Below are 11,656 nucleotides of genomic sequence, written 5' to 3' on the forward strand. Positions count from 1 at the left end.
GTGGTCGGTGGGGCCGCAGAGGAGGAGGACTGCCGGTATTACGGTGCGCCGCTGTCCCTATCCTCTGCGGCCGAATAAGACGGAGAGCCGCTGCCTCCGGTCTGCTTCCGGACTGGATGGCGTGCGGCTCGCCTTGGTGGTTGGGGGCGCGCCTGCGGGCGCCCCCCTGAATCGGTGGGACAAGGGTCCCACCCGGCGGCAGGGGTCCTCCAGATGTCGGAGGGCCCCTGAGAGTGGAGAGTCCGGTCTCTGGTGATAGAGACCGGCCAGTCGCTGAGGCGCCTTGTGCTAGTTAGATCCGAGGCGCCTCTTTGTAAAAAGCGGCCGATGGCATCCGCAGGGGTTTAGTGGGTAGTCTGGGCCGATTAGCTGCCCAGGAGTCCCACACTCAGTGCGTAAATGCATTCCCCTGCGAAAACAAAAAAAAAAAAAAAAAGGTTAGGTTAGGTTAGGTTAGGTTAGGTTAGGTTAGGTTAGGTTAGGTTAGGTTAGGTTAGGTTAGGTTTGGGGTGCTACTGTCAGGAAACCTCCACGTTGGCTCGATGATTTGTAGGTTTGCTTCTGTCACTTGATCTTTGATTCGGTGATAGCGGCGGCTGACAAGTTATTGGGCTGGTGCACCCTGGGCGACGGTTAATAACTCCCCGTTTAGGGGTCTTGTTAGCCGTTGGCAAATGTCCTGGCAACTGGTGGTGGGTTACCCATGTCGGGTAACCCAGGTTGGAGAGCCAATTGGCTCAGTGGCTGTGAGAGAAGGGGGCTAAGCCCTCTACTCTTACAGCCGTGGTAGGGGTCGCGGGGGAAGAGGAGGGGTTGGTATTACGGTGCGCCGCTCTCCCTATCCTCCGCGACCAGGCGCGGCCATGGCGCAAACATGGTGGTCGGTGGGGCCGCAGAGGAGGAGGACTGCCGGTATTACGGTGCGCCGCTGTCCCTATCCTCTGCGGCCGAATGAGGCGCGGCCATGGCGCAGGCATGGTGGTCGGTGGGGCCGCAGAGGAGGAGGACTGCCGGTATTACGGTGCGCCGCTGTCCCTATCCTCTGCGGCCGAATAAGACGGAGAGCCGCTGCCTCCGGTCTGCTTCCGGACTGGATGGCGTGCGGCTCGCCTTGGTGGTTGGGGGCGCGCCTGCGGGCGCCCCCCTGAATCGGTGGGACAAGGGTCCCACCCGGCGGCAGGGGTCCTTCAGATGTCGGAGGGCCCCTGAGAGTGGAGAGTCCGGTCTCTGGTGATAGAGACCGGCCAGTCGCTGAGGCGCCTTGTGCTAGTTAGATCCGAGGCGCCTCTTTGTAAAGCGGCCGATGGCATCCGCAGGGGTTTAGTGGGTAGTCTGGGCCGATTAGCTGCCCAGGAGTCCCACACTCAGTGCGTAAATGCATTCCCCTGCGAAAACAAAAAAAAAAAAAAAAAAAAAAAAAAAAAAAAAAAGGTTAGGTTAGGTTAGGTTAGGTTAGGTTAGGTTAGGTTAGGTTAGGTTGGGGAACCACCCCACAGTGCTTGCGTCCACGTCGCGTTCCCCGGGCAACGTCGCGTCCTAACCACCGTAACGGAGTGGTTAGGCCGACGGCTAAAGTGCACTGTGCAGTAGGAGCAACTCGCTAAAATGAATGGTACTCAACTGCGGGACGCCTCCGGGCGTTTCTTGAAAAAGGGCCCTTCTCAGGGCCACCCTAACGGCCCTTCTCAGGGCCACCCAAACGGCCCTTCTCAGGGCCACCCAAACGGCCCTTCTCAGGGCCAACTAAAGGGAAGGAGTGGAAAGCGTGGGGGGAAGATTTCGGTGGGGGGAGAGAAAAGTTCGGGCGGGAAGGACGGAACTGATAAGGAGCGGTCCAGGTCCGAACATGAAGAAAGTCGCGGTGGATCGGAAGGGGAAGCAATGGCGGATGAGAGTGGTGTGGCTACGGTCCAAGGAAGGCTGTGGAACCCGTTGGGAAGTGTGGGCTCCATCACCTCGCTGTCCGAATCGGTGCTGGGTGCCAAGCGCCTCTACTCGGAGGTAGCGAGTGGGTCCGGATCCGGTTCGGACACGGAGGTTGATTGGACACGGCCGGAAATATTGCCGAAGGCAAAAAGAGGGAAGGCTCGAGGTGCCTCGAATATGACGGGAGCCCGGGCTGAAACGCGAAGGAGTCGGGAGGAGGATGTGGAGGCCTCCTTCTCAGCCACTCTGGGAACTCGGGCCTTCCGGAGGGGAGAACACCCGAGTGGGGACGAGGGGTCGGATGTGGCCCCCATTGAGGTACGGGACTTCAGTGCCTTGGGTGCTGACGGACTTATGGCTACTGCGGTGGAGAGGCTGGGAATTATAACCAGCCTCGTCAGAAAGACCACCGCCTTCAAGGGGGGCTTCAGCGCGAAGATTCTGCGTGCCTCTACGGACATCAGGGATATCATGGATACCCTGGTGTCGCGTAACGAGTCGGACGAAGTACGGCGCCTCAGGGCTGATAATGGTCGCCTCCAAAGAGAGGTGGCCAATATGAGGGCAGAGGTCGCTGCGCTCCGCAGCGGGTTTGAGGAGGCTCGCCGCGAGGTCAACCAGGCTGCGCGAGCTGCGGAACAGCGGGCAGGTGCACCTGCAGAGGAAGAGAGGCTGATGGAGAGGCTGGAGGCTTCCATAGCCAAAATGATAGATGGCCGCCTAGCAGAGCTGAAGACTTGCCTCCCTCGGATGGTCACCCGCCCACCTCTGGCGGGTGACAGTTCGAGGGTGGCCAGGGCCACTAGGGCGGCCATTGCGGAGGCCTCCGGATTGAGTCCGGCGCTGCTGCCTAAGCGGACGGGAATGGAAGGCCGTAGAAGGGAAAGTGCTGAGGAGGGGATGGAGTGGGGGCCGTCGACCTCTGCAGTTCCGGACGAGTTCCCGGAGCTCCCTGGAGTTGAGGATGGGCCGACGACCTCGGCAATTCTGGTCGACGGATCCCCGGAGCTCCCCTGGGTTGAGGTTGGGAGGAGGAGCAAAGGGAAGGGAAAGGGCAAAAAATCCAAGCCCAAGCCCGAGGCGGTACCCAAGGGGGCCCCTTCAACCGTGCCCAAGCCCACGGCGGCGCCCACGGGGGCGCCTAAGTCTGTGCCCAAGCCTACGGCGGCGCCCGCGGAGGCGCCTACGTCTGTGCCCAAGGAGTCCCCCAAGGCGGCGCCACTGAGGGTGGTGAAAAAACTGTCGGCCCCTAGCTCCTCGGCTGTAATTCTTAAGTTACAGCCGGAGGCAGTGCAAAATGGGGCCACATACAGTTCCGCCCTCCTCAAGGCCGAGCAAGAGGTGAACCTGGAGGAGCTGGGCATTGGCTCGCTTCGGATTCGCCCGAGTGCGACCGGAGCGAGATTAATTGAGGTCCCCGGCTCCTCTAGCTCAGGCAAGGCGGACGCACTTGCTTCGGCCTTGAAGGTGGCCCTGGCCGGCGTCGTGGACGTTTTCAGGCCCGTCAAAACTGCGGATTTCCGCGTGACGGGACTGAATGATGCGGCAACGGCGCAGCGGATAAAGGCTGCGGTCGCGCAAGCCGGGAGCTGTACGGAGGACCAGGTCTGGGTGGGTGAAATCCGCTCAGACTGGCGGGGCTCTGGCTCTGCCCTGATGCGCTGCCCGGTCACGACGGCCAAAAAGCTGATCGAGGCGGGCAGCCTCACGGTAGGCTGGAGCCGGGTGCAGCTCCGGCACCTGGAGGCGCGCCCCATGCACTGCTACAAGTGCATGGGGAAGGGGCACACTGCATCGCTGTGCCCCTCGCAGACGGACCGCAGCCGGCTCTGCTATAGGTGCGGGGAGGCAGGGCATTTGTCCGCCTCCTGCACAGCGGAGCCCCGCTGCGCGGTATGCCGCGACGCCGGCAAGCCGGCGGGCCACGTGATGGGGGGTAGGGCCTGCAACCCACCCCCGATCCGAGGGAAAGGGCCGTCCCCTCCTCCGCGCGAGGGAAGGCAAGGGGAGGCGCCAGTCGGCCAAATGGAGGAGTGATGGGGGTCACCTTCCTCCAGGCCAACCTCAACCACTCCGCTAGGGCGCAGGACCTCCTCCTGCAATCCATGGCGGAGTGGGATCTGGATGTCGCGGTGGTCGCGGAGCCGTACGCGGTTCCCTCCCTGCCCCACTGGGCGGGGGATCTGGATGGCCTCGTGGCCATCGTGGCTAGGCCTGGTGCCGCCCCTCCCCTCGCGATTAAGAAGAGAGGGAACGGCTTTGTGGTGGCGGTTCGGGGAGAGTACGCCATAATTGGTGTTTACTTCTCCCCGAACCGGGATTTGCCGGCCCTGGAGCGGTTCTTGGATGCTCTGGGGCCGGAGATAAGGCGGTTAGCGCCCCTAAAGGTCTTCGTGGCCGGTGACTTCAACGCCAAATCAACGGCGTGGGGGAACCCGGCCACGGAGCCCAAGGGGCGAAAGGTGGAAGAGTGGGCGCTGGCCGCGGGGCTGTCTCTCCTAAACAGGGGGACAGCCCACACGTGCGTGCGACGGACGGGCGGATCGGTGGTGGACCTGACGTTCGCCACCCCCTCTGCCGCGCGCTCCGTGTCGGACTGGAGGGTGGAAGGGGGGGTGGAGACACTCTCGGACCACTTGTATATTCGGTTCGAGGTGTCGGCCGCCCCCCAATGTCAGGCGGCATCATCGTCCCGGGTGCGCAGCCGGTTCCCGCGCTGGGCCCTTACGCGGCTTGACCGGGAGCTGGCGGAAGAGGCGGCCATCGTCGGCCGCTGGAGCCTCCCGCCTCTAGACGGAATGGGGGTGGACGACGCGGCTGACCGTCTCGGCGACGCTTTCACAGTGGTGTGCCGGGCGGCCATGCCAAGCGTAGGTCGAGCCCCCCCTAGGCGGGCGGTCTATTGGTGGTCGGCGGAGATTGCCGCCCTTCGCGTCGCCTGCAACGCGGCCCGAAGGGCCTATAGTCGAAGCAGGCGGCGCAGTCCCCGGGACGAGGAGAGGGATGGTCAGCTGTATGCGGTGTATGTGGAAAATCGCAAGGAGCTGCAGCTGGCCATCGGTCGGGCCAAGGAGGAAGCCTTCGAGGAGCTGGTGGAGGGTATCGAAAGAGACCCATGGGGCCGGCCGTATAAGTGGGCGCGAGACAAATTGCGCCCACAGGCGACCCCGCTAACGGAGACCCTTCAGCCAGCTCTGCTGGGGGAGATTGTCGGGGATCTATTCCCCGGCAATCCGCGAGGGTTTTCTCCTCCGAGGATGGCCCGACAGCCGCCTGACGCGGAGGGAGAAGAGATGGAGGCGGATCCGCCTCCCGTCACCGACGTCGAAATGGAGGTGGTCCTCGACCGCCTCCAGACAAGGAAGAGGGCACCGGGTCCAGACGGGGTGCACGGGAAAGTGCTTGCGCTGATTCTCGTGCACCTCGGGGAGGAGTTTCGGGGGCTGCTCAACCGCTGTCTGCGAGAGGGGCAGTTCCCGAAATTATGGAAGGAGGGCCGGCTCTGCCTTATTCCGAAGGGGAGCCGGCCCTTGGACTCGGCTTCGGCGGTGCGACCTCTGGTCCTGCTGAGCGAGGCTGGGAAGGCCCTAGAGAGCGTTGTGGCCTCTCGCCTCGTTCGGCATGTGGAGGAAGGCCCGGGACCGCGTCTCTCTGATGTGCAGTACGGATTCCGGGCCAAGAGGTCCACCATCGACGCCCTCAGGCGTCTGCGGTCGGTGACGGAGGAGGCGGATCGAGAAGGCGATGTGACCCTGGCGACGTCTTTAGACGTCGCCAACGCCTTCAACAGCATCCCGCACAGTGTAATACGGGAGGCACTCCGGTACTTTGGGGTGCCCTCGTACCTGCGGCGGCTGTTGGGGGTGTACCTGGAGGATCGTGTTGTCCTGTACGAGGACGGGGGGGGTCGTATGGTTCGGCGGAGCGTCGGGTGCGGTGTGCCACAGGGGTCGATTCTCGGCCCTATCCTGTGGGACATCGCATACGATTGGGTCCTGCGGTGCCGGCTTCCCCCCGGGACGGGTGTCATCTGCTATGCGGATGACACTCTCTTCACGTCCCGGGGTGCGAACTTCGGTGAGGCGGCGCGGCTGGCCGAAACGGGCCTCGCCCTTTTGGTCGGCCGCATAGAGAGGCTGGGGCTTCGGGTCCGACTGGATAAGACCGAAGTCCTCCTCTTCCGCGGGGCCCGGACGCGAGGACCTCCCCCAGGGGCGCGCCTCCAGGTGGGTCATGAGGAGTTGAGGGTGAGTGCCCAGATGAAATACCTGGGCCTCATCCTCGACGGGAGATGGTCCTTTGTCCCCCACTTCCGAGAGCTGGGGCAAAGGATCGTCAGGACGGCTGCGTCGCTGGGCCGACTCCTGCCCAATCTGGGTGGGCCCAGCGACGCTGTACGGAAGCTGTACTCCGGCGTGTGCCGGAGTATGGCGATGTACGGCGCCCCCGTTTGGGTGGACGCCCTTGCCGCGGAGAATAAGCGCCTTCTCCGGCAGGCGCAGAAGGTGATCGCGGTAAGGGCGATACGGGGGTACCGTACCGTGGCGTACGCTGCGGCCACAGCCCTCGCGGGCGACCCGCCGTGGGAGTTGGTGGCGGAGGTGCTCGCCGAGGTTTACCACTTTGTGGCGAACAGGAGGGAAATCGGCGAGCACCCCTCGCCTGAGATGGTCCGGCGGGTCCGCTTGCGAGGGCAAGCGGAACTCATGCGGAGGTGGGAGGCAGACCTGGCGCGGGCAACGTACGGTGTACGCACAGTGGAGGCCCTGCGCCAGGTCCTGGAGAGATGGATGTTGAGGCGGCGCAAGCCTCTCACCTTCCGCATGACGCAGGTGCTCACCGGGCATGGCTGCTTCGGTGAGTACTTGCACCGCGTGGCCCAGCGGGAGACCGAGCCGGTCTGCCACGATTGTGGCGAGGCTCGGGACACTGCTCAACATGTTCTAGAGCAGTGTCCCAGGTGGAGTCGGCAGCGCCACGATCTGGTGGCAGTGCTCGGTGGAGTGGATCTGTCGCTCCCGAGTGTCGTCAATGCGATGCTCGGGAGTGACGGAGCCTGGGCGGCAGTGGCCTCCTTCTGTGAGACTGTTATGTCACAGAGGGAGGCCGAGGAAAGGAACCGCGAGGACCACCCCCTCGCGGAGCCGATCCGCAGAAGGCGGACGGGGGTGCGACGCAGGCGCTACCTTGCGCGCCTGCAGGCGCCCCCCTAAATCAGTGGGACTAGTCCCACCCGACGGCAGGGGTCCACCAGGTGTCGGTGGGCCCCTGAGAATGGTGAGTCCGGTCTCTGGCGAAAGAGACCGGCCAGTCGCTGAGGCGTCTTGTGTTAGATAGATCCGAGGCGCCTCCCTGTAAAGCGGCCGATGGCACCCGCAGGGGTTTAGTGGGTAGTCTGGGCTGGATAGCGGCCCAGGAGTCCCACACTCAGTGCGTAAATGCATTCCCCTGCGAAAACAAAAAAAAAAAAAAAAAAAAAAAAAAAAAAAAAAAAAAAAAAAAAAAAAAAAAAAAAAGGTTAGGTTAGGTTAGGTTAGGTTAGGTTAAGCTGTACTCCGGCGTGTGCCGGAGTATGGCGATGTACGGCGCCCCCGTTTGGGTGGACGCCCTTGCCGCGGAGAATAAGCGCCTTCTCCGGCAGGCGCAGAAGGTGATCGCGGTAAGGGCGATACGGGGGTACCGTACCGTGGCGTTCTCTGCGGCCACAGCCCTCGCGGGCGACCCGCCGTGGGAGTTGGTGGCGGAGGTGCTCGCCGAGGTTTACCACTTTGTGGCGAACAGGAGGGAAATCGGCGAGCACACCTCGCCTGAGATGGTCCGGCGGGTCCGCTTGCGAGGGCAAGCGGAACTCATGCGGAGGTGGGAGGCAGACCTGGCGCGGGCAACGTACGGTGTACGCACAGTGGAGGCCCTGCGCCAGGTCCTGGAGAGATGGATGTTGAGGCGGCGCAAGCCTCTCACCTTCCGCATGACGCAGGTGCTCACCGGGCATGGCTGCTTCGGTGAGTACCTGCACCGCGTGGCCCAGCGGGAGACCGAGCCGGTCTGCCACGATTGTGGCGAGGCTCGGGACACTGCTCAACATGTTCTAGAGCAGTGTCCCAGGTGGAGTCGGCAGCGCCACGATCTGGTGGCAGTGCTCGGTGGAGTGGATCTGTCGCTCCCGAGTGTTGTCAATGCGATGCTCGGGAGTGACGGAGCCTGGGCGGCAGTGGCCTCCTTCTGTGAGACTGTTATGTCACAGAGGGAGGCCGAGGAAAGGAACCGCGAGGACCACCCCCTCGCGGAGCCGATCCGCAGAAGGCGGACGGGGGTGCGACGCAGGCGCTACCTTGCGCGCTTGCAAGCGCCTCCGTAATACACATCTCGTGAGAGTGTAATCGTGGGACTAAGTCAACCCGTCGGCAGGGGTCCACCAGGTGTCGGTGGGCCCCTGAGAATGGTGAGTCCCGGTCTCTGGCGAAAGAGACCGGCCAGTCGCTGAGGCGTCTTGTGCTAGATAGATCCGAGGCGCCTCCCTGTAAAGCGGCCGATGGCACCCGCAGGGGTTTAGTGGGTAGTCTGGGCTGGATAGCGGCCCAGGAGTCCCACACTCAGTGCGTAAATGCATTCCCCTGCGAAAACAAAAAAAAAAAAAAAAAAAAAAAAAAAAAAAAAAAAAAAAAAAAAAAAGGTTAGGTTAGGTTAGGTTAGGTTAGGTTAGGTTAGGTTAGGTTAGGTTAGGTTAGGTTAGGTTAGGTTAGGTTAGGTTAGGTTAGGTTAGGTTAGGTTAGGTTAGGTTAGGTTAGGTTAGGTTAGGTTAGGTTAGGTTAGGTTAGGTTAGGTTAGGTTAGGTTAGGTTAGGTTAGGTTAGGTTAGGTTAGGTTAGGTTAGGTTAGGTTAGGTTAGGTTAGGTTAGGTTAGGTTAGGTTAGGTTAGGTTAGGTTAGGTTAGGTTAGGTTAGGTTAGGTTAGGTTAGGTTAGGTTAGGTTAGGTTAGGTTAGGTTAGGTTAGGTTAGGTTAGGTTAGGTTAGGTTAGGTTAGGTTAGGTTAGGTTAGGTTAGGTTAGGTTAGGTTAGGTTAGGTTAGGTTAGGTTAGGTTAGGTTAGGTTAGGTTAGGTTAGGTTAGGTTAGGTTAGGTTAGGTTAGGTTAGGTTAGGTTAGGTTAGGTTAGGTTAGGTTAGGTTAGGTTAGGTTAGGTTAGGTTAGGTTAGGTTAGGTTAGGTTAGGTTAGGTTAGGTTAGGTTAGGTTAGGTTAGGTTAGGTTAGGTTAGGTTAGGTTAGGTTAGGTTAGGTTAGGTTAGGTTAGGTTAGGTTAGGTTAGGTTAGGTTAGGTTAGGTTAGGTTAGGTTAGGTTAGGTTAGGTTAGGTTAGGTTAGGTTAGGTTAGGTTAGGTTAGGTTAGGTTAGGTTAGGTTAGGTTAGGTTAGGTTAGGTTAGGTTAGGTTAGGTTAGGTTAGGTTAGGTTAGGTTAGGTTAGGTTAGGTTAGGTTAGGTTAGGTTAGGTTAGGTTAGGTTAGGTTAGGTTAGGTTAGGTTAGGTTAGGTTAGGTTAGGTTAGGTTAGGTTAGGTTAGGTTAGGTTAGGTTAGGTTAGGTTAGGTTAGGTTAGGTTAGGTTAGGTTAGGTTAGGTTAGGTTAGGTTAGGTTAGGTTAGGTTAGGTTAGGTTAGGTTAGGTTAGGTTAGGTTAGGTTAGGTTAGGTTAGGTTAGGTTAGGTTAGGTTAGGTTAGGTTAGGTTAGGTTAGGTTAGGTTAGGTTAGGTTAGGTTAGGTTAGGTTAGGTTAGGTTAGGTTAGGTTAGGTTAGGTTAGGTTAGGTTAGGTTAGGTTAGGTTAGGTTAGGTTAGGTTAGGTTAGGTTAGGTTAGGTTAGGTTAGGTTAGGTTAGGTTAGGTTAGGTTAGGTTAGGTTAGGTTAGGTTAGGTTAGGTTAGGTTAGGTTAGGTTAGGTTAGGTTAGGTTAGGTTAGGTTAGGTTAGGTTCCAGGGCGGCGCCAGCGAGGGCGGCCAAGCTGTCGGCCCCTAGCTCCTCGGCTGTAATTCTCAAGTTACAGCCGGAGGCAGCGCAAAAAGGGGCCACATACAGCTCCGCCCTCCTTAAGGCCGAGCAGGCGGTGAGCCTGGAGGGGCTAGGAATCGGCTCGCTTCGGATTCGCCCGAGTGCGACCGGAGCGAGGCTAATCGAGGTCTCTGGCCCCTCCAACTCAGACAAGGCAGATGCGCTTGCATCGGCCTTGAAGGCGGCCCTTTCCGGCGTCGCGGACGTTTCCAGGCCCGTCAAAACCGCGGACTTCCGCGTGACGGGCCTGAATGATGCGGCAACGGCGCAGCGGATAAAGGCTGCGGTCGCGCAAGCCGGGAGCTGCACGGAGGACCAGGTCTGGGTGGGTGAAATCCGCTCAGACTGGCGGGGCTCTGGCTCTGCCCTGATGCGCTGCCCGGTCACGACGGCTAAAAAGCTGATCGAGGCGGGCAGCCTCACGGTAGGCTGGAGTCGAGTGCAGCTCCGGCACCTGGAGGCGCGCCCCATGCACTGCTACAAGTGCATGGGGAAGGGGCACACCGCATCGCTGTGCCCCTCGCAGACGGACCGCAGCCGGCTCTGCTATAGGTGCGGGGAGGCAGGGCATTTGTCCGCCTCCTGCACAGCGGAGCCCCGCTGCGCGGTATGCCGCGACGCCGGCAAGCCGGCGGGCCACGTGATGGGGGGTAGGGCCTGCAACCCACCCCCGATCCGAGGGAAAGGGCCGTCCCCTCCTCCGCGCGAGGGAAGGCAAGGGGAGGCGCCAGTCGGCCAAATGGAGGAGTGATGGGGGTCACCTTCCTCCAGGCCAACCTCAACCACTCCGCTAGGGCGCAGGATCTCCTCCTGCAATCCATGGCGGAGTGGGATTTGGATGTCGCGGTGGTCGCGGAGCCGTACGCGGTTCCCTCCCTGCCCCACTGGGCGGGGGATCTGGATGACCTCGTGGCCATCGTGGCTAGGCCTGGTGCCGCCCCTCCCCTCGCGATTAAGAAGAGAGGGAACGGCTTTGTGGTGGCGGTTCGGGGAGAGTACGCCATAATTGGTGTTTACTTCTCCCCGAACCGGGATTTGCCGGCCCTGGAGCGGTTCTTGGATGCCCTGGGGCCGGAGATAAGGCGGTTAGCGCCCCTAAAGGTCTTCGTGGCCGGTGACTTCAACGCCAAATCAACGGCGTGGGGGAACCCGGCCACGGAGCCCAAGGGGCGAAAGGTGGAAGAGTGGGCGCTGGCCGCCGGGCTGTCTCTCCTAAACAGGGGGACAGCCCACACGTGCGTGCGACGGACGGGCGGATCGGTGGTGGACCTGACGTTCGCCACCCCCTCCGCCGCGCGCTCCGTGTCGGACTGGAGGGTGGAAGGGGGGGTGGAGACACTCTCGGACCACTTGTATATTCGGTTCGAGGTGTCGGCCGCCCCCCAATGTCAGGCGGCATCATCGTCCCGGGTGCGCAGCCGGTTCCCGCGTTGGGCCCTTACGCGGCTTGACCGGGAGCTGGCGGAAGAGGCGGCCATCGTCGGCCGCTGGAGCCTCCCGCCTCTAGACGGAATGGGGGTGGACGACGCGGCTGACCGTCTCGGCGACGCTTTCACAGCGGTGTGCCGGGCGGCCATGCCAAGCGTAGGTCGAGCCCCCCCTAGGCGGGCGGTCTATTGGTGGTCGGCGGAGATTGCCGCCCTTCGCGTCGCCTGCAACGCGGCCCGAAGGGCCTATAGTCGAAGCAGGCGGCGCAGT

At 61.1% G+C, this 11,656-nt stretch overlaps 2 protein-coding genes across 2 annotated transcripts in view; both read left to right on the forward strand.

The window, feature by feature from the left end:
- The first annotated feature begins 1,605 nt into the window (after nt 1-1,605).
- On the forward strand, nt 1,606-3,963 carry LOC128673266 (uncharacterized). Its single transcript, XM_053750998.2, has one exon. It carries the CDS (start codon nt 1,606-1,608, stop codon nt 3,961-3,963), a length of 2,358 nt encoding a protein of 785 aa, XP_053606973.2.
- A 6,745-nt stretch (nt 3,964-10,708) lies between these two features.
- Nucleotides 10,709-11,656, forward strand: part of LOC135309806 (uncharacterized) — a 4,855-nt gene continuing 3,907 nt past the window's right edge. Inside the window, exon 1 of the mRNA XM_064436214.1 lies at nt 10,709-11,142. Coding sequence (XP_064292284.1) covers nt 10,709-11,142 — 434 coding nt within the window. The remainder of the gene's footprint in view (nt 11,143-11,656) is intronic.

Source organism: Plodia interpunctella, chromosome 10, assembly GCF_027563975.2.
Source record: "Plodia interpunctella isolate USDA-ARS_2022_Savannah chromosome 10, ilPloInte3.2, whole genome shotgun sequence".
Lineage (NCBI taxonomy): Eukaryota > Metazoa > Arthropoda > Insecta > Lepidoptera > Pyralidae > Plodia > Plodia interpunctella.

Excerpts from the sequence above, each read along its gene's own strand:
- LOC128673266 (XM_053750998.2), top strand. The coding sequence starts at position 1,606 with ATGAATGGTACTCAACTGCGGGACGCCTCCGGGCGTTTCTTGAAAAAG.